This window comes from Triturus cristatus, chromosome 6 (genome assembly GCF_964204655.1).
Source record: "Triturus cristatus chromosome 6, aTriCri1.1, whole genome shotgun sequence".
In the NCBI taxonomy this organism is placed as follows: Eukaryota; Metazoa; Chordata; class Amphibia; order Caudata; family Salamandridae; genus Triturus; species Triturus cristatus.
Genome location: NC_140589.1, coordinates 743213154 through 743236468, shown reverse-complemented (window position 1 = coordinate 743236468; position 23315 = coordinate 743213154). Strand labels below are relative to the sequence as shown.

Here is a 23315-nt window from a genome sequence, read left to right as displayed (position 1 = left end):
CCTCTACAGATAAAGAATGGATTAGCTTCCAGAGGATGCGTTTGAAGTGGCCATACCCAAATCACAATTGTAGATGAGGTAACCAACAATACCTGATGATATCCACCTTGGGGTTCCAAGGTACACAGTAGACAAATCAAGCTCCGTTCTTGTTTCTGCAATGTTGCTTACAGTCCCTTAGCGAAAAACAACCCATATTACTGTATTATAATTCCATATGACCACTATTTAGCCCTTGACAGAAAAAGGCAGAGGCCTTGCTCTGCTAAGGTCCTACACAACCCTGCCTGCAAATTACAGCCAAACATTGTTGCTTCTTTGCTGCTGGGGTGGAGCGAAGTCCCCCAGCAGCCTTCAACTAGGCCAGGAGGAGAGGGCATGCTGCACCTTGCGATCATAAGTGCCCAGCACTTCCTGCAGCGCGGAACCCGAACACTGGTGTTTCTTTGCTGCTGGGGCGGGACTACACCACCCAGCAGCCTTCCCCTAGGTCAGGAGGAGGGAGCACACTACATCTCGTGCTCATAAGCGCTCAGCACTTCCAGTGGTGAGGGTCCCGAACATTGTTGTTTCTTTGTTTCTGGATTGGGACTATGTCCCCCAACAGCCTTCACCTGGGCTAGGAGGAGGGGGCATGCCGCACCTCGCACTCGTAAACACTCAGCAATTCTTGAGGTGAAAAATGCACCTGGGCCAAGAGCCAGCCCTTCAGATGCCGGAAGAGGCTGGGCTGGGCCACCTCCCTTGGCTCCAAGATAATACAGCAAGACCAGGGTCGATAGGTCACAGTGGAACTAGTCACTTTTGGATGGTATTGTGCACCAAAATGGCCAATTTGACCAGCCTTACAGCATGCTCTGGGCTGCAGAATTTTCATACCGTGACTTTGTTTTTTGTATACATTTTTCCTAATTATGTTTGAAGACTGTCGCTGCTAGCACAAGAAACATTTTGGGTATTGTTGTCGAATAAACAAGTATATTAAATATAAATTCCTTTTCAGAATTAAGTCAGTGCAAAGGACAAGTTTATATACTGTTATGGGTGTCTTTTGTTTGGTAATATTATCCCAACCCCTGCCAGATCTTGTGGCAGGCAAAGGTTTGTACTACAGTGAATAACGTGGCATTAACTCATTGGTTGCTCCTATTGTTTTCCTATAACATCAACAAACTTTAGTTTGATACGCAACTACACTTTTTATCGTCCCGTTTGAGGTGAGAGGGAGCTCTTATTAAAATGGGCAAACAAAAGGAGGCAGATAATACAGTTGAGTTAGGGAAAGCCAACAAGAAAGCAAAACATGCAGCGGGAAAGTGCATCTTAGAGGAGAATGATGTCTTAATTGAGGAAGTGGATGGCTTACTATGCACAAAGGAGAAGGGGAATAAGACGCTGAAGAACAAAGGGAAACGGGGGGACATTAAGTCTCATATAACAAAACCACACATGCGAGATAATGAGGCTACCGCAACAGTGCACCAAAATAGCACTAAGGACCCAACATATGAAGTATCGACATTGGAAACACAAGAGGGGGAGGAAGCAGAAAAAACAATAACCCTTACTGTGGTTAATGTGGAGTGTAAGAACCGATTCCAACCTCTTAGTGAGATGCAGGGCGATCTGAGTCCAGCTGTCCCTGCACAAAGTGGCCTCTAAAAAGCTAACCATACACAACAACTAGCAGGTGGTGGGGCCATGGCACAGTTCAACTATTTGAAAGCAGAGAATGTTGGGATAAAAAATGCTATCACTATGCTCACACAATTATTAACTGGGAAAGTAGACAAGTTAAGCGAAATACTAAATAAACTCATTAAGGTGGACAGAACAGGCCAAATAGTAGACCTCAGCAAAATACCCTGGCAAGAGACACTTCAAGCAGTGCGGCAGGGGCCTAAGGGACATGGTAAGAAAGAGAGACAACATCAAGCTGGTGGTGTCCACAAGGGACGGGACAAAATCCCCTCTTTCCCCAGAGACACAAGGCCCCCTCTGAGTACGAGGATCAGCATAGATAACTCTGCTACAATGCAAACGGCGAGCATGATGAGCCTGAAAAAAATAGATATCGTCCCTTGGCCTCTTGCATACAGGAAAAAGATTGCAAGTAGCCAGTCGAGCAGAGAAATCTTTATGTTAAATGTGCCAAAATTGCCACCTAAGACGCTCAAAAGCAGAGAATCACTAACCAACAAAGTTATTCACTGGGTATAGCATGTCCGTAACTGCAATAGGTAATAAGGGAGGTGATTGCTGCTGTGAAACATTACTCAAATAAGCACAGTAATTCCGACCATACTGGGGCAAGATTTGTTGGCAATGAAATAATTGAAAGCCTAACTGGTGTGCAGCATAGAATAACTCCGACAAGCGGATCAATTATTCATCTAAAATTGAACTGGAAATAACGCAAAGAACAGCAGAGAACAGAGGACTAGGTGCCCCGGATTTCAAACTATATTACCTAGCGGCTCAGCTGCAATGACTAGCCCAGTGGTTGGACGGTCAGAATATGGAATATTTAGGAGATAAATAGTGGACATAACCAGGGTCGGTTAGTGGCTAAAGTGGTGCACCAGGAAGTGAGCCTCCCGTACCCCAATGTGCTGCTGAAGACTGCCTTATAATGCTGGAAGAGGTGCCTCCGACGCATGGAAAAGGGACACCCCTACGTGCCAGAACTACCACTTATAGGGATCCCATATGGGAACCCATTGACCCCCTATTCAGGAGATCGATTAGCGGCATGGACAGAAGCAGGGATTTCTATGGTGGGAGATTGTTTCCACCTGGGAACATTAATGCCCACGGACGAGCTGATGTCCCATTATGACTTACCACAAGGCCAGTTCCTGACCTACCATTCACTGGCACAAACATTTTGTGACCTATGGCGAAGTGGCTTAGCTGAGCCCTCTACTCACAGAGTGCTTCAAATGCTGCTAACATTGGGGGCCGCCCGACACTTAGTGAAATTGCTATACCAAGCACTGCTTGAATCAGTTACAAAACAACTGGACCGCACTAGAGGTAGATGGGATGAGATCATTGGGAAACCCCTGACAGATAAGGAGTGGGTGCAGGCTCTGAGAGGGTCAAAAAAGGTATCCAGAAAATCAAATTTCAGGACGATTCAGTTTAACTATATACACATGGTATACCAGACCCCACACAGATTGAATGTGTTGGGCGGGTGGGGCGATAGATCCTGTGCCAGATGCGGATTGATGGATGCAGGCATTGTGCATATGACCTGGGAATGCATACATTTGAAGAACTTTTGGGAAAAGGTCCTGACAGAGATTGGGAATACGCTGGCCCGTACATTCCTGAACACACCTACGATCTGCCTGCTGGGCCTCTTCCCCAGACTCAAAGTCAAACACTGATCTGGCGCTGGTCCTGGGAAGAAGGCAAATTGCACAGTAATGGTTAGCAAACACCCCCCCCTTGGATAATAACTTGGGAGAAAAATGTAGGCACCTGGTCTAGGGCAGAACTGAAGGCCCTTCAGAAAGAGGACTCCCAAAGAATACGTACGCGCCCCATTGCGGTTCTATGGGAGGAGGTGATGAGAGATAGGGAGTTTCGGCATAGCACGTAATCTGATGTAAGAGATGAAATAGCAGAGAACCTGAGGGAAGACACCCCTTATACAGGATCATCAGACACATTAGGTTCCCTACAATAACAACATATGGCTACATACACATGAAGGCATGACCCGAACAAAGGAGCCCCATGACAGACTAAGAGGCATACACATGAACACATACTATGTAACAAACACGTTACGAGACACTACACTACAAAGTTTAGTTTGTTTTATTATTTGTTGATAAATGGGCAAGAAATGTCTGTAAGCACAATAATGAAGAAGTTCCCTGGGAAATTATATGGCTGGATACAGAATGTAAAAGTATTATGTATACTGCAAGCTGCTGTTCGGGACCTAGATTGAATTTTTTTTTGATTACTTGGATAATATTGGAACCCGACATGCGAAGATTTGCAGCACCAGAAATGGTATATGATAACCCGTACTTGTATAATTCATTTATATAAATGTAAAATGATACTAAAAATGTTTTTTTTTTTTTTTTAAATCATCTAAAATGGAATACCCCTTCTGAACCACCCCCCAGACAGCATAATTGGACTAAGACCTGTTAATGGGAGCACTAAATCTGACCACAGTCCGAAACCAACCGTTAAGAGAGGCTGGTCCTCAAGTCACATCCTTGATTTAAGAATATGGCAATACATAGACGATTTGGAAGTGGGAGTGCATTGGGATAGTGATCATAATGCTGTTGAGGCAGAACTTTATGTTGATCTGTTCTACAAATCAAAGGAGTAGATTAATAATAACACCTGCTCAGTACTGTTAACTGTCACAAATAATTTCAGGAATATAAGTGGGCTAATATAAATGACAATGGACAAGCCATGGGTAGAATATATTAAGCTTTTGTGGATTTCTTTGAACTATATGAACAAATTAACTTGTCTACCTTTGCCCAAATACATTTAGACTTATTTGAAATTCTAAAATCTAATTTGAGAAAATAGACTAAGAAACCACAAGCTAATACCACAATAAGTCCTTGGTTTACGCAATAATGCAGAGGGAAAAACTGGGTCGTATTAAGGCTGTAAAAGCGGGTAATATATTAACAATAACTCAGGCAATGGACATAGTGTAATCCCTACTGGGCAAACAACTGTCCTTAATCCACCTACAAGCGTTTTTTCTCCCATGGAAAGTGAATCAGCTATCCAAAGTATGCAAAAAGAGATAAAGCACCAGGCCCCAAAGGCATCCCAATGACTTATTTCTCTTGGGGCCTTCCATATGGGCTCCTTACTTGAACAAGCTCAGTAATGCCATAGTTGGTGTTGAGGATATTCCTGAGATGTGGCGTGGGGCCATTATTGTCCTATTCATAAGAAGGTAGCAAAAGACAACCCTGCAAACTACAGGCCAATTAGGCTTATTGATAATACCCAGAAAATGTTTTGTAGACAAGTCCTTTCCCAGCTTCAGGAATGGATGAGTGATCATCAGGTTTTGACAGGCTTTCAGACAGGCTTCTGGGAGAAAATAAGTACTATTGATCAGGTGTTTTGTTTTACAGCCATTTGTTGGAAGTACATTACCCTAAGAAAAGACCTTTCTATGTAGCCTTCAGGGATTTGAGGGCTGCATTTGATTTAGTTCCTAGAGAATATCTGTGGAACGTACTTGGGCAGTACAGAATTCCAGAAGACCTTTTACATATTCCGATTAAATTGCACACAGACACATACACACAAGTAAAAACCTAAAAAAAGTTCAAGTTTTCATCAAGCAGGACCCTTTCCCCAGTTCTTGAAGTATACAGTGCAGTGGCCCTGGTTTGGGGGGCTTGTATGGGGCTGAAATATGTGGCTCTGGGGATTTCAATCAGTTTGAACTGGACAGAAAATAAATTCCTGTGATCCCTAATCAATTTACCAAATAATACGCCACTGTTACCTTTGAGGTGGGATCTGAACCTCCAATGTATAGATTATATTGCCCGACTAAGAAACCTAAACTAATGGAGCTGTTCTTGAGGAGCTAATTGTATTAGACATGAGCTGTTTTACACACTAGCAGAGGGTAGTAAACGTTTTATGTGGGAGTTAAAGATAAAGGGTGTTTGGAATGAGCAAAGCAAATTTAATAGAAGCACACTCCCTCAGGTCAAGGGCATATATTGGGATTACATCCTTTCGGAAGTGTGGCGTGACCCACAGTCTGATGGTATGTTTGACAAGTTCTTATCCTATAAACATAGCCCCAAGTTCAAAATATTCCTCGATAGAATTAGCCCCAATAAGGCCAAGACCCTATATATTGGTTTCAGAATTGGCTCAATGCCCCTCAAGGTCCTCACAGCCAAGTGGGACAAGAGAAGTCACACAGTGGGGGAGTGCCCCTCTTACCTCAATATCCTGGAAACAAAAAACCATTTCTTAGTCTTCTGTTCCATATATAATAAGTCGAGATCCAAGTTGATTATTCTAGTCTGTAGGTCTCTGGGTGTTAGACAACACCTGGAGGTATTGTGGCAACTTAAAAGTGACAGATTTATACCAATTGTTTTTGCTCCATTGAGGTTTTTAAACTGGGCTTGGCACTTAAGATTAAGAAGTTTGAAGTAGTAAGTGCTGTACCGAAGTCTATGATGTAAAACTCTGATGATGGAGGTCATATTATAGGGAACCTGGATTGGACCTCCATATCTGGCAAGTTTGTTAATGCCCTGTCTAATGAATGCCGCACCAGCAGCTTTATAACGATTGGCATCCTTTGCCAACAATGTCCTGTGACTTTTGATCTTTATTGGACTATTGCATCCACCAAATTATATTTGCATGGTTCTTACATGCTAAAGACTGATGCTCTGTGATTTTTATCGTTTGATTTTTGCTCATCCTGGTGTGATGCTACATCATGAATTTGGTTTGAATAGGACTGTTGCATTCAACACTTTGTAACCTTTGACCTCTTGCACTTTAAGGATGAAGCTGCTTGATGATCTGTGATTTCTATATGTGATTTGTTTGCACCTTTATGGTTATGTATACACTGACCAAAATAAAGTAAAGTAAATAAATACTGCAGATTGCAAGGCAGGCATACAGTCAATCAGATGAAGGGTTCGTCACTAAAACACACCCACCTCCCACCATGTTAGAAGGTGTGACATGCTTTCCATCCATGTATACATTGGCCAGGCAGTAAAAAAGTATGGGGGGAATAAGGCAGCTCCTGAAGATTGTCCACTCTAACGTCATCAATGGGGGAGGGAATTGCCGGAAACTCCCACAACCTCTAGGAGGAGAAAAGGGCTCCAGTCACTCAGACCATATCTAAAGATGGCAGGGAACATGTTATGTAGAAGCCAAGATGACATAATTGTACGGGGGTGGAGATTTCTGTACCTTCAGTTTTTTCTTTGTCAATGGTCTTCTATATGATCTAACAAAACAATAGTACTTGCCAATTTGTGCCATCTCAGCTAATTCAAGTGATCATAGAGAAGCAATTTAGGCTTATAAATATTTGTTAGGTCAATGACTTGGTTGGGCTCCAAGTTACTCGCTATGTGTTGCAACAGGAAACTTTAAAAATAGTTCTATTTAAAATACTCACCATCCATTTTTTGAACCAGATGGCTTTCACATCAATCAGCGCCAAAAAGTAGATAGGATCCAATGGCTTTTGTGATGCATGCTGACTTGTCTCTCGGGTCACAGACAACAATGACAAAGTGCTCTCCACTACCTCTTCCATGTACCTCAAGGGAGTGGAAACAAAGAGTTTTTGTGCTATAATTGCAAGCAATATTTTAGACCAAATTTTTAAATTCACCATGTATATTTCACTCAGAAATTGGATCTAAATGAAAATAAGAAAGTCCATTACCTCCATTCCAGCACCAAGAAACCTATACAATTTTTTTTAATGTATTATGTTTGTAACCATTTTATTAGGGTGGAAACCCATCCCCAAACCTTCCTCCCACTTCACTGGCTTATATAGCTATGTAGGTTACATGTAAACTGTACCTTTTCTCCACCTCCACACCCTGGCACAAAGCAAATGATTGGTTAGAGCTTTCTAAGTATTTTTTAAAGATTATGGGCTATTGGTTTTGTGTTAGAGAAGTTCAGATAATGCACAAAGATTATTTACTGTAGGCTATCCAGCACATCACATTCAGTTAAGAGAAGTAAAAAAGTAATTTTAAAATCCAAAAATAGATATAGATACTTGAGAGACCTTGAAATATAGGTGTCATTGCCATGGATATCGATCAGTATAGATGCAATTTTGCAATGTAAACGCAATAGTCAGTAAAAAAAACATCAGTGTCCAACTGTCCCATCTTCCTTTAGACATTCATATTTTAAGAACAATTTTTAAACTTTGCTGCATAGTTTTGCTATCTGTACAATTACTGAATATGCACTGCGAAGGAAATAATGGAAATTATTTTAATTGAGCTCTGGGACTGGCTGAAACTGTATTTACGGATTCAAGGGACTTGCAATGGCTGCATCACAGAAGATCCAGCTACTTACCTTTGGTAACACTTTTTATAGAAGAGACTTTATCATACCACAGATTCCTCACCCTGTGTATGTCTCTGGGCACCAGGCTAGATCTGAAAGATTTTCATTGCAACTCCCTCACGTTCTTGGGGGTGACATCGTGCTGCTCGGCATTGGGTCCGTCCCATCCTGGATGTGTCTTCAGGGCCACTAAATCTGCACAACTTGCTTTTGCTGACGTCAGTTTCTTTCTGATCTTACTTCTGCCAGTATGCAGATCTCTGATTTTGGGATCTCAATATTGGTCTGTATGAGTCCATTCCACAGAACAAGAAGGAGGGTGTGTTGGTGACCAATTTGCAGATGGACAGATTCTCCATAAAAAAAAAAGTGTTACCAAATCTAAGTAACTTGTTCTTCTGATAGAGACTCCTAACCACAGATTCCACACCTTGTAAATAGAAACCTAAGCAGTACCTCCCCAAGTGGTGGGTATGTGGAAAGACTCATACCAGGAAATCCGGCAGGACATATTGAGGGAAATGCACATCTTGTCAAACCAGGTTGTCCAGGCAAAAGTGCTCTGTGAATGAGTGGAGGGACCCCCAAGTAGTGGCCTGGCAGTGGTAGCAGCCTTTGCTCTGGTTAATGAACATGCAAATCGTTTGGGGATGCTTCTTGGTTAGCAGATCTTATACATAATACAATCCATGGTTCATTTTTATACTGCTTTCCCCTTTTTTGCTCCGGAAAAGCCCACCAAAGGTTGATTGTCTAATTGAATGGATGAGCTGGAGTGTAGAACAGAAAAGTAATGGGTTGCCCTATGCAAAAGAGCATGACTATCTTTGGCAAGGAAGCCACTTTTATCCAGAGGTCCAGTTTGTAAGGACATAAAAATGTGTAAGGTTGCTGGACTGACAAGACCTGAAGTTCATCCACTTTTCAACGAGAACCGCTAGCGCTGAGGAATACTGTGTTTATGGTCAAAGGACATAAGACAGCTGTGCATCGGTCAAAAGGAGTATACATCAAGTATGTGAGAACCAAATTGAGGTTCCACTGAAGCATCACAAAAGGTGTTGGTGGGAACACATGGATCAGCCTCTCCAAGAAATGCATCACAACTAGTAAGTTGAAAAAGGATTGCTTATCAGGCAACTGTAGAAAGTGGAAACAGACTAAAGATAACGCTGAATTGTCACCACAGCAAGGTCCTGCCAGGCTAGATAGAGAAAACAAAACAATGTTAAGCAAATTTGCCTTTAAAGGCTGAATGTCACGGTGAAGGTGGGGTGACGCACAAGTTACTTACCTTCGGTAACGATATATCTGTAAGAAACATTAGTAGTGATAGATTCCTTACCTTAGAATTACCCCCAGGCATCAAACTGGATCCGGAAAGTTTTTCGGCAGAAGTACCCCTGCGCGTCAGAAAGTGGCGTTGTGCAGGTCCGCGTCAGTTGTTGCTGTTGTGGTCACCAAGATGACGTCGCGGCAGCTACTTAGACGTCGCCATCGGGCACTGACGTCAGTTCTGTACATGACTCTCCGCGCCAGGAACGCAGAGCAATGCAAGATACTGACCACTGGTGCCCTAAAACTAGGGCCCTGAAAGGGATGACCTTAACCCTAGAAATCAGTTCGCAGAAACGGAGAGGATGGGTGGGGTGGTAAGGAATCTATCACTACTAATGTTTCTTACAGATATATCGTTACCAAAGTTAAGTAACTTGTGCATCTGAAAGAAACACGTAGTGATAGATACCTTACCTTAGAATAGATACCCCAATAATACCAACCCCGGTGGTGGGTCTGTGAACCAAGATCACACCAGGAAGTCCTGAAGAACAGAACGGCCAAAGAAGCAGTCTCTCCTGACTTGGCTGTCCAGGCGGTAATGCTTGGTAAACGTGTGCAGCGAGGCCCATGTAGCTGCTTGACAGATGTCATGCAAGGGAACTCCCCGCCCCAAAGCAGTAGTAGCTGCCGTCGCCCTAGTAGAATGGGCACGCAGCCTCACCGGAGGCTCCTTTCTAGCCAAAGAATAACAAGCCTTTATGCACAGACCGACCCACCGAGAGATGGTCCGCTTGTGCATGGCCCGACCTTTCTTGGCGCCCATATAGCCAACAAAGAGCTGGTCATCCACCCGGAACGGTTGTGTGTGGTTCAGGTAGAATGAGAGCGCACGTTTTGGGTCCAGATGGTGGAGCCTCTCTTCCTCTTTTGAGGGATGCGGAAAGAAGGTGGGAAAAGTGATGGTCTGCCCGATATGAAAGGCGGTGACAACCTTTGGCAGAAAAGATGGACGAGTCCTTAGAACCGCTGTGTCTGGATGGACAGAGAGAAAACGAGGTTTAGAAGAAAGCACCTGGACCTCACTCACTCTTCTGGTAGTTGTGATGGCCACCAGGAAAGCTGTCTTTAAAGTGAGAAGACGAAGAGGACAGTTGTGAAGTGGCTCGAAGGGAGCACACATCAGATATGTCAGAACCAGGTTCAAGTCCCACTGAGGCATTATGAAAGGAACAGGAGAGAAAAAGATGAGTAATGCCTTTTAAGAATCTATTTACAACAGGGGACTTGAAAAGGGAAGGCTGAACTGGAAGACGTAAAAAGGCTGAAATGGCCGAGAAATAGCACTTGATAGTGCCCAGAGCAGAGTCCTGCTGGGCCAAAGAAAGCAGAAATAGAAGGACCTCTGAAAGAGGGGCAGAAAGGGGATCCACAGTCTTTGCTGTGCACCATGCCACAAACATATTCCACCTGCAGGCGTATACCCTCTTAGTGGAGGGACGCCTGGCTGCCAACATCACATCACACACTTTGGGAGGCAGGTCGAAAGACGTCGACTGCCGCTGCTCAATCTCCACGCAAGGAGGTGGAGACTGGACAGGTTCTGGTGGAGGACCGTCCCCTGCTGCTGCGACAGAAGATCCTCCCGAAGAGGCAGTCGGATCGGGGAATCTATAGCCATGCTGAGTAATTATGGATACCATACTCTTCGAGCCCAGTCTGGAGCCACAAGAATGACCTGGGCCCGGTTGCGCTTGATCTTCTTCGGCACTCTGGGTAGAAGTGGTATAGGCGGAAAAGCGTATAGTAGACCGCAACTCCATCGTTACGAAAAGCATCACCTAGCAAGTGCCGCCTTGGAAATTCCAACACGCAGAACTGATGACATTGCGCGTTCTCTTCGGTGGCGAATAGATCTAACCAAGGCACTCCCTACTGCTGAAAGAGACCTTGCGCCACGTCAGAGTTCAGACGCCATTTGTGATCCATCATGCACCGGCGGCTGAGTTCGTCCGCTCTGGTGTTCAGAGAACTTGCCAGGTGTTGAACCACCAGGGAAATGTCCTGATGTTCTAGGCATGTCCAGAGGCGCAGTGCCTCCTGACAGTTTTCACGACCCCACCCTACCATCTTTGTTGCAGCACCACATGGCGGTGGTGTTTTCCGTGAACATCTGCACTACTCTTCCCCGGACATAGGAAAGGAATGCCTTCAGTGCAAGCAGGATCGCCCGAAGCTCCAGAAGGTTCATGTGGAACCTAGACTGAGCCAGAGACCAGAGGCCTCTGATCTCCGCCTCTCCCATGTGGCCGCCCCATCCCAGAAGGGACACGTCCGTCACAACTGGGTGTTCCGGTTGGGGAAGAAAAAGGGATCTGCCATTGACCCAATCGCGATTCGTGAGCCACCACTGCAATTGTCGTGCAGTACCCTCTGAGATCTGGACGTGTTCGGACAGGTTGCCCTGATGTTGTGCACACTGGAACTTCAGGTCTCACTGCAGAGCCCGCATATGCCATATGGCATGATTCACTAGCAGGATGCAGGAGGCCATCAGGCCAATGAGCCGGAGGGTCATCCTGACCGAAACCCGGGATAGAGGCTGAAAGATCAGAATAATAGCCTGAATATCCCGGACTCAGGAGGATAAACCCGAAACTGCGCAGAATCCAGAACCGCTCCGATGAAGAGGAGCTTCTCAGAGGGAATCGGGTGCGACTTCGGCACATTGATGGAGAACCCAGCAAATGCAGGAGGTCGGCCGTAGTCTGGAGGTGGGAAGACGACTGCCTGGGGTGAGCCCGCCTTCAATAACCAGTCGTCGAGATAGGGGAAGACTGGAACCCCTGATCTGGGCAGATAAACTGTGAACACCGCCATCACTTTCGTGTACACCCGAGGGGTGCTGGTAAGGTCGAAGGGGAGCACGGTAAACTGAAAGTGCTCGTGGCCTCCCGTGAACAGCAGGTAACGCCGGTGGACCGGCAGGACGGGGATGTGGAAATATGCGTCCCGCAAGTCCAACGCAACCATCCAGTCTCCAGGGTCGAGGGCAGACAAAACCTGAGCTAGCGTCAACATCTTAAACTTCTACTTTTGGAGAAAGCGGTTGACGTTCCTGAGGTCCAAGATAGGATGCAGGACCCTGTCCTTCTTGGGGACCAAAAAGTAGTGGGAATGACAACTACGACCTACTTCTGGCCCAGGAACGCGCTTGATGGCCCCCTTGGCCAAGATGGCCGTGACTTCCTGCGGAAGAAGCGCAAATTGGTCCCCCGACATGTGGTGGTACTGAGGTGGCATGGCTGGAGGTGTAGTCTCGAAGGACTATTTGCAGCACCCACTTGTCCGAGGTGATGTTGCACCTGTGGGGGAGATGATGGCGAATCCTGGCGCCCACTGGCGTCAGATGGGCCTGAAAGGACGGACTAGGAAGGCTTGGAAGTGGATGCTGCGGGGGTGGGGGTGGACTGACCCGCCCGCTGGCCCTCAGAACCGCCTCGGCGGTTCCCATTTCCTCAGCCGCACTGAGGTTGTTGTTGCGCGGGCCTGTGGCTCTGAAAGGAACGTGTTGGGGCACCCTTTGCGCGACTGCGAAAAGAGCGAAAGGCAGAAGAGGCCGAGTGGCCGACAGGCCCAAGGACTTGGCCGTAGCTCGTGAGTCCTTCAAGCGCTACAGCGCACTATCTGCCTCAGCCAAGCGTGGCGCCGAAGCGCCACCGTCGTGGAAATCGTCCTGCCCAGCGAGTCGGCGGTGTCGAGCCCGCAACGAATGGTGAACTTAGCTGCGTCTCTCCCAGCGGCTATAGCTTGGGAAAGGACAGTCCGGGCCTCCTCCGGACAGTGGGGCAGCACCTGCGCAACCGTATCCCACACAGAGTGGGAATAACGGCGCAAGAGGCATGCGGTGTTCATCGACCGCGGCCCTAAGATGGCAGATGAAAACAGCTTCTTGCCAAGCTGCTCCAGCTTCTTGGATTCCCTAACCGGAGGTGCGGAAGGGAACGTGCTCTGGGAGGCAGAGGCTTGGACAACCAAGCTCTCAGGAGTAGGATGTTGGGAGAGGAAGAGGGGGTCGCCCGGAGCCGGGCGATGGCGTCGGGCCACGTTCCTGTCCACATGAGCCCCTGTGTTGGGCCAGGACCAAGTGCCCAAAAGAACGTCCAAAAGCACATCAGCAAGGGCTCCGAAGAGGTTGCCGGCGGCTGAAGAACTTCTGTCAGGAGGTTAGTCCCGACGGTCACTGTAGGGAGTTCGAGGCAGAGGGCCACGGCTGCCTTACGCAACACCACTGCGTAACTTGCTTCCTCCTCCGTAGCCACGGAAGGAGGAGATAGCATGCCAAGGTTAGGTGAGGTGTCGAGACCGCTGGCATCCCCCAAATCACCTGCCCAGTCCGGATCATAGTCACACTCTTGTGTGAGAGGGTCCTCAGAACTCCCTTTCCTCTGAAGTCTGTGAAACAGGCTGAAAATAAGGAGGACAGACGTAGGGGAAGAAAGGCCCCATCGGCATCGAGTGACTCCGATCGGGCGCAGTGTTCGGTTCAGGGCTGAAACCGGGGTCGGCGGTAGCACCGGCCGACGTCTGAGGTGGTGCCCGAGGGAGGGTCGACACTGGTGGAGGTGTTATGAGGTCAACCGGTGTCATCCGGGATCCAAGCCCGAATCCAGGGAGGTCCTGCGGCGCCGGGGCCAAAGCCACCGGCGATAGAAGGGCAGGACCCCCCCAGTAGGGCCCACGTGGCCCGAAGGTGCACCGGCAGGGCCAGACGGCCCAAAGAGTCAGGCCATGGCAGCAAGAAACTCTTGCACCTGAGCAGGCGTCGCCGGCGGACCCACCTTTTCCGGGTCCACCGGCGACGTCGCAGGTTCCGCCGGAGCCATGGGGGTGGCACCACCCTCAGACGCGTCGCGGGACGGGACGTCGAAGAGCGACAACGCTTTTCGACTTCTTTTTGGAATGCTTCGACTTACCTGACCCCGAGTGCGAAGACTTGGATCCAGATGAACGATGGTGACGACCTCCCACGGGACCGGGACCTTGAGAGGCGCGGAGCCGACTGCCAGACTTTCAGCAACTTTCGGGAGCGCTTCCGCAAAGTCTTCGGCACCGTGGCCCGGCATTCGGGGCATGACTTGGCGTTGTGGTCACGCCCCAGGCAGTAGAGACACACGTGGTGCGGGTCCGTCACCGACATCATGAGGTGACAGTGCCCGCAGTTCTTATAACCGGGCATCCCTGCGACACCAGGAATCGATTGACTCAGAAGAAATTAGGTGAAAGGCCTCAAAAAAACTCAGTCAAAAAGTCACTGGGGGTACTTGCTCTTCCCGGATCTACGCTTGCAGGCGCGGAAAAAGAAAGAACTGATGTCAGCATGTGACGGCGGCGACTAAGTAGCTGCCGCGACGTCATCTCGGCGACCACGACGCCAACGACTGACGCACAGGGGTACTGCTGACGAAAAACTTTCCAGATCCAGTCGGACGCCTGGGGGTAATTCTAAGGTAAGGAATCTATCACTACGTGTTTCTTTCAGATACACCAGACAAACTTATCCCCGAGTTCTGCACATGCAATGTTTGCAGTAGGATGCCTGGCTCACACGATGACACCAACTACTGTAAGATGGAAGAAATCCTCTGTACATTTGATGCGATTCGCTATGGCGTCCCTGAAAGTAGAGCAGTGAAAAGTCCTTATTGGTAGACCCTAATGACTCCAGTCATTCAGTCCTAGGGCCACTAAGCTTTTCTCAGTCAGGGTGAGCTCAGCACAACAGACAGGACTAACAGTTCACAGTACTCAATGGCATCATGCCGATCGTTCCCCACTGGTGGTGTTAGAAGTTCTTCCTTGCAGCTGATTTACCCATCCACCTGTCCCTCAGGAACCAACTTAAAAGTCGCCATGGCCCCAGTTTAGCCTTTGCACAAATGGAAACAATTTCCCAGGCCCTTTCTGGCTTGATGCATTTCATGTCACCCCTGGAATTCACCACGGACAGCATTCGATGGAACTGTCACCGTCGCTAAGCAGGTTCTATGCATGCCAGGTACCTCAGATTGCCACCAGATAGAGGGAAACCGGAATGGTTGTGGTAGTTCTCCTAGTGGAGGATCCAGGAGTTTTGACAACAAATATGTCACATACCTCTCACTCTTCTTCTCAGTGACTAGGCAGGTCCCAGGTCACCCTTGGATGATACAGCGAGTGGACAAATGGAGCCAGCTTAGGACGGTTCTAACACTGGTTTACGGCCTAAATCGACCTTTACTCCACCAGTTCATATGGTCCCTCCAGAAATACTAACTTTTGAGAGGGCTGTTCTTAGAGATGCTGAAACCATTTTTCAAAATGAACATCGCTGCTTTTCCAATCTATCTAAAAGTGAACATTCTGCCATCCGATCGTTAGCAGATGACAAATCTATTATCAGAAAGCCTGCTGACAAAGGGGGAGCGACAGTCATTATGGATGCGGAGGCATACCAATCAGAATGCAGGAGACAACTAAACAATACGAGTTTCTATCATCGCATCAAGTTGGATCCCACCAAGAGACTTTTGGTGACCATTAAGAACTTGACAGATGAGGCTCTGGAACAAGGCTGAATCACTGATCATGAGGCACAGTTCCTTTACACAGCATATCCTATCATCCCGTATTTTTATGTATTACCCAAAATAAATAAGGGGGTTTTTCCCCCTCCTGGCAGACCCATAATTTCGGGGATAGGATCTGTTCTTGAACCCCTATCTACCTTTGTAGATTTCTTCTTGAAGCCACTGGTGAGAACTATGCCCTCTTTTGTTGAAGACACGAAAGATTTGCTACGCATCCTGGATGGGATGCCATTTGATGTCACCCAAGACCTTTTAGTGAGTTTTGATGTCGAGTCATTGTACACATGCATTCCTCAGGATGAGACTTTATCTATTGTCAGAATGCTCCTGGAAGGTGCCTCCCTGCAGAGCCCTACACCAGTGGACTTTATCATGACATGTGCAACCATAGCCATGAAAGAGAATTTTTTCAAATTTGAGGAAGATCTCTTTTTACAAGTCTCGGGGACGTCCATGGGGAGCATTTTCGCACCATCTTTAGCGAATCTGTACGTCCACCAGATCGAACAGACTGAGATCCTCTCCGATACGAATCCGTTTCTAGGTCACATCTTGACCTGGAAACGTTATATTGATGACATTTTTGTCATCTGGAGGGGTTCCATCGAGACAATCAAGGATTTCCACACCTGGTTGAACAATCAGAACAGGTTTCTTAAATTCACCTGTGATTTTTCAAGGGAAAGCATATCCTTTTTGGATCTACGGATTGGACCAAACAATGGTACCCTCAGCACTGAACTCTACAGGAAGCCAATGGCACGGAACTCCCTCTTACATTTCCAGAGCTATCACCCCAGAGCTCTAAGGGAGAACCTCCCATTTGGACAATTTCTTCGTATTCGTCGGAATTGCTCTGAGGTGTCCAAATATCGTGAACATGCTTCTCTTTTGTCTATACAATTGCAGGAGAGGCAGTATCCCATGAAAATCATAAAGACATCTATGAAGAGAGCCAGGAATAACCATAGAGAAGCTCTGCTCCAGAAAAGGACACAGAGTCCCATTGAAGAGAACAAAAGAATCACCTGTGTCAACACTTTTTGCAACTACTCTAATGTACTCAAGAAGAGCATCCTGAAGAACTGGAGGTTTCTTAAAATAGAGGGTAGTTCTCTACCCCCTCCCCTTTTTGCCTTTAAAAGGAGCTCCAATTTGAAAGACCGACTGGTGCACACACGCCCCAGGGTAATGAGAAATCAAGAAGCAACTACACTTTGGGGGCTACCACCAGTTGTAGGTCACTTCCCATGTGGGAATTGTTCAGTATGTCCCCAAACTCGACATACTACCGAGGTAGAGATAGGGACGAATAGACCTTGGTCCCTCAAGACACACACGAACTGCAATAGTGAGCGAGTGATCTACCTAATAAAATGCCCTTGCAATAAGAACTATGTGGGCATGACATCACGAAAGGTCAAGGTGAGAATATCGGAGCACAAGAGCACCATCCGGTGCAAGAAAAGTGCTACCAAGCTCACTAATCACTTTATATCGGTGGGTCACAAAGAGAATGAGCTGCAGTGGGTGGTTCTAGAACAACCACACATTCCATCTCATATTACTGACATCCAAAAGTTTCTTCTACTCAGAGAGCAGAGATGGGTGCACAGACTACACTCGGACACTGAGGGTCTGAATGATGAAATTCCTTGGCTGTTGCTATAATATTTACCTATCCTCCTTTTGGGCTACTAATGATGTGTTTGGCCAGTATGCTATATAGGTGATATTATAACACACCGAATGATGGCTATTATAGATGGAACACCGTTACACCTTGAGATATGCGATTCCCCTATATGCTTTTTTTGGGCTCGCAACACATTAATGATGTGCTTTGGCCAGTATGCTACATAGGTGTTATCATAACACACCGGATGTTGGTTATTATAGAGGGGACACCATCACACCTGGAGATATTTGATTCTCCCGTATGTCTGTTTGGGCTCGTAACACACGACAAACTGTCCTTTACTGAATGCTGTTTGCAGACACCCAAGATGATTATGGTTGTGATTACACCAATTTCTAAACACTATATCACACACTTTTTGAGTGATCGATTTATTTAATTGTTAGCTATTCGTTGTTATTCTATCGTGGGGCAACAGTTCTGCACTTTAATGAGTGCGTGTGACTGAGGTGCTGTATAGAGTAGCAGCTAGATTCTGCACTCGCGCGGTGCTGGCGAGAGAGAGTGAGCTAGTGTTCCGCCCCTCCCTCCTCTGCACATGCGCGTTGTCCGTTTTCAGGCATCTCTTCGGACACCTAGTCCGGCCCGCCTCACCTGCACTGACTTGGGTCTTAGTTGGGATAAATAGACTTCGCCGCCGCGTCCACCGGCACCTCCGGTCTTAACTCAAAGACCGCCCCGGGGTACCGACGGACAGGTGAGTTTTTCCTTCCCAGCCCCTTGCGTTTTGATTTTGTGGGTGCCAGCCTTTTGGTGCGATCAGGGTCGTCTTGTATTAGTCTTGTTTATTCATCTCTATTGTGCATACGCTATCGTAGGGAGGTCATAGTGATTGCTTTTGACCACTTCCTCCTTTGTATACCAGTCTATTCGGCACGTTTGGCATGACTTTAACAACTCTTTAGAGATCTGGTACTTGCTTTATCAGTCTTTTGTAGTTTGTGCCTCTATGTTTCACGTCTACTGGCACAGTTCACCATATAACCAGTACGATAGTGAATACTTAATTGTTTTGGTACGTGTGGCACAGCTTTCTTTGAAATATTAAGATATCAAAATATTTCTTTATTATAGTGATTTTCTTTGACCATACCTGCCTTTTCATTGGGATATGTTGGTGCATTTCTCATGTTTTAAACCATGCTTTTAAGAGGAGAGTTTTTTCAGGTACAATCAGTTGCAACCTGTTTTCTCTTTCTCCTACTATTTTGTCCTTTTAGAGCGGGGCCCCTTTCCCTGAGTCGAGACCAGGTTGAGGTGAGGGCAGTACCCACTTGTTATGGGTAAGTGCAATTCATAATTAACAGTATTGAATGCCATTAAGCATTAGTAAATGCGGTTTTTAGGTCATTTAGGATGTTTGACCTCTGGTTGAGCTTGTTTACACATTGGGTTATTGTTTCTTTTTCAATTTTTCCACAGGTATCCGGTTTTGATTGATTCTGACCTGACCGGTGCGGTAGGAATAGTTTATCTACACACCCCTACTTTTTGTATACTTTATTCACACGTTTTCACATAGAAACCACAGCAGTATTATAGGTCCTGACGAAAGCCCAGATACTTTTGATCGATTGAGGGCAGAAACATGTTGACCGTACTTGCTATGGACAATAGCATAATGTCAAACTAATTTATGCCATATTGCCATTTTGCTTTTTAAACGTGACAGGGGTCCTCTACTAATAAAGAACCTTTGAGTACCCTTAGCCATTTTTAATTCCCACCATTATGATTTTACTGCTGACTTTTAGGATCTCCCACCTTTGATCTATGGGTAGTACTTCATCCGAGACAATACTCGTGAGAGATCAGGTGACAATCCTCCTTGGTTGCTCCTTCTATGCTAGTGACCAGATCACTGCTTCATGAACTGGTCCTGCTGGTTGGAGTACACAGACCCAGATGATAATAACAATTAACCACCTTAAGTGATTGATGGGTCCTGTTGAAGGAAGTGCTCTCTTATAGAGTCGTCACATTGAGAATGGGGTTTACCTAGACCATTTTGTGTAATTTCTTTGCTCAGCCACAGACCCAGTGGTGCTTGTAAGTTGTGTGGATGACAATTACAGGTGCTTACTATTGGCTTTGACAGGGTTGACTTTGCCTTGTCTCTCTGAGTGCACAGCAGTGCTTGCAAGTTGTTTGGGTTATTCACATTCAAGGTCTTGCTGTTTTCCTGAGCAATTGTTTTTGTTTAAATGTACTCTGGAAGGCCTTGTGAGAGCTTCGTCAAGACAGAGGCTGGAAGAAGTGCGAATGGAGGAAGAGACTTGAGAGCTCCTTACTGCCATGAGGATGCTTGCTTGGAACTTGGCCAGTTTTGGTAAAATTCCTCTGGCGGTGGGAGGAGGTCTTTCACGAATCTTCTTGTGTGTTTAAAGTGGAGTGTTGCAGGCTGAGAAACTGGGTGTTTGCATTCCGAGCGAGGGCAGACGTGTCTATCTTGGATTGAACCCTGACTGCTGAGCTCTGATCCCTGGCTGTGTGAAGACTTCCCCCGGCCAGAAGTGGGCAGTGTATGCATCAGGTGATGTATTGAGTTTTGTGGTTATTGCCATTGTGATGTGAGTCAGTGGATGTGTTCGTTTGAGGTGTTTTCTTTGTGGTGTGGGAGGTGAACATCCAGAGTGATCCTCTACTGTGCGTATGTATGTATATATATATCTTTCTGATCTCTTGTAGGACGTCCAGTGTATCTTATCTTATATCAGTTATTGCTTGTATATTAATCAGTATTATAGTTTGCTCAGTTATTGATTCATGCCTTTAGATTATAAGTTTGCTACATAAATTTGAATCTTATGCATTTGGTATCTGAGACAGCTTTTGTTTAGAGAGTATTATGTAATAAACCCCAAGCCTTATTCTAAAAGTGATAGAGTCTTTGCATTTTGTTAAAAAACAAAACCTTTTCAAAAAGTGCTGTTTGTTTTGTGTTGAAGTCTTGCTGTACCAGGGGTGGTAAGACATGCTCAAAAGTGTATATTATTCAAAGGTGCAGTGGTATATTTGCCTCCCAGGTGGGAGTGCAGGGATTGGGTGTGGCTTATTGGTGAGAAGCCAGATTCAAAACAGCCCCACTCCTCAAGTTGATCGATAGAATCAATATGCCCGAGTAATGCACTCAACAAAACGCCTCTAAATACAAATTGATAGCAATATTTATAGGATGTCCTCAAGTAAATATGAAGGCCTATCTTGAGATTTGAATTCACATGCACACTCATGTGAATGGTGTAGTACCAGAGTAAGACAGGGATTAATTGACGCAGTCCTTCTCTTCCACTATAGGATTATGCAGGGCTACATCCATGCGCACATTTGATTTAACTTTTAAACTAGTTCATTTGGAATAGCTTTTGGTCAGCATCAGGACAATGCCCCAAAGGTAGGCCCTTTGCCATATGTCGCCCTTTATATACAGAGGCAAGTTGTTTCAAATTTGGTGCCTACATAATAGCTTCCAGCAGATTCAGACTATGTTAAAATGTAAACTAGAGTAGCATTAGAAAGGAGGGTACTGAAATTTAAACTATGTAATATTCAGGTACAGAAAATCATGAGTGAGTCAGGTTTTAGAGCAAACTTCCATACAGAAACGGCCCTATTGGAAATCTCAGAGACGATCAAAACCACCCTTGCCAGAGGAGGAAAGGCTGTGCTGATACTATTAGATCTTTCGGCGGCCTTTGACACCGTGCCACATGATCGCCTCCTTCATAGATTGAGGGAGAGCGGCATTGGGGGCATGGTGCTCAGATGGTTTACTTCCTTTTTGGATAACCGCCAGCAAAAAGTCTGGGCTCCTCCTTTTTCAGCCCTCATTCATCCACTGAATGTAGGGGTCCCACAGGGCTCCGTCTTTAGTCCGACCCTGTTTAATATATATATGGCCCCTCTTCCTCCTTTAGCTGAACAATAAGGGGCAAAAATGATATCATACGCAGATGGCACGCAACGGCTGTTAACCTGTGAGAAGGATGAGGTGCTTAATGGTAATGAAGTCAATGTTTGCCATATCAAGGTTGGACTACGTAAATGTGTTGTACCTGGTCCTTCCGGACTACTTACTGAACCGCCTACACGTAGTTCAAAATGCGGCAGCTAGGTCCGTGCTTATGGTCAGACCCAGGTCACACATGTCTCCCCACCTTAGATCTTTGCACTGGCTACCAGTGAAACAAAGGGTCTTTTTTAAATCCCTAGTTCTAACTTTTAAGGCCCTAAATAACATCGGGCCCCGTACATTAGAAATAAAATTCAGCCCTACAAACCGCTCAGAATTCTGCGATCATCATACCTGCAACTAACAATTGTGCCTAAGTTTTGCCGTTCTTACAAAGGAGGTCGATCCTTTCAGGTAGTAGCGGCAAAATTATGGAATAGTCTCCATTTTTCACATAGACAAGAATATGATCTCCTCAGCTTTAGGCGAAGTTTAAAAACCTGGCTTTTTCAACAGTAGTGCAGACTAGTTAGCTACAGCTGGCTGTTCCTTCATCTACTCTGTTCTGGGGTCAAGATAGCGCCGGGACACTCCTCGGAGTAGTCGTGCGCTTAACAAATACCCTATAACATAACATTATCTGAGCACTGCTTTTAACCAACATTTAGAGACACCCCAGTTAGGGTCTTCCTTGTTCAAAGTGTTCAGAGTAAGTTAAAATTCAGTAGAGATGATGAGGGGAATTAATGATGTCTCTCTTTCCTCCATGTCATAGTTACATGTTTACCAGACATGCATAGTTTGGAAAACGAAACTTCACTTGTAACCAAATAAACTGTTGCCTAATTTAGAATTTATCTATGTATATGTGAAAGAAGCCTCCTGCTCACTGTGAACCCCAACCACAATCAAATCAACAGTCCACCCACAGAATTAGGAGGCAAAACACCGGTGTAACATAGTAATATGGAATGCAATGTAAATAAAAACAAAATGTGTACATGAACATCCCCACCTGGCCATAAGTGCAACTGTCTTACTATGCATAGGTTCTCTCTGTTTAGTCAACGTGACATTGTGCGACTACCAACCATAAATTATTTAAAAAAAATAACTTGTATGTATTACAGGTTATTTGTATATACTACACAAGTGACTCCTGTATCCACTATGCTTACCAATTGTGGAGGACATGTAATTAACTTAACCATTCTTTTCTATGCACATTAAGGCCAATCTGTGCTGGATATGTTGATTTTAAATTGGACATTCTCCATCTTTTTTCAGGTGTGCAACGCTTCTGTTATCCTTGTACATACTGATGAAATTGCCATTCATTTGATTGGGCAATGACACGTTCATGCATTTTCATGTGTACCTGGGCAATATTATTAACGTTGACCATGCCTTTTCATAAATATTTAATATAACCTTTTTATCATAAACTCTTAAGTGATACGCCACAGACAGGACACAAACCCATTTGCTTATCAACACTAAGGGCCCGATTACAAGTTTGGCGGTCCATTGGACTGCAGGACCCATGTTGGGGTCCCTGGACCACCGGACTGGCGGTCCATTCCCCATATTAGGACTACAGCTGTTGGCCCGCTACAGGACCTCTGCTACTGCCGGGATCCTTAAT

General features: G+C 45.8%; 1 protein-coding gene across 1 annotated transcript in view; it reads right to left on the bottom strand.

Annotated features, from left to right (window-relative positions):
- The window catches only part of TBC1D32 (TBC1 domain family member 32), an 886600-nt gene that overhangs the window by 671537 nt on the left and 191748 nt on the right, over window positions 1–23315 (bottom strand). The window contains exon 10 of the mRNA XM_085611276.1: window positions 7190–7334. Within this exon, the coding sequence (XP_085467402.1) occupies window positions 7190–7334 (145 nt within the window). The remainder of the gene's footprint in view (window positions 1–7189; window positions 7335–23315) is intronic.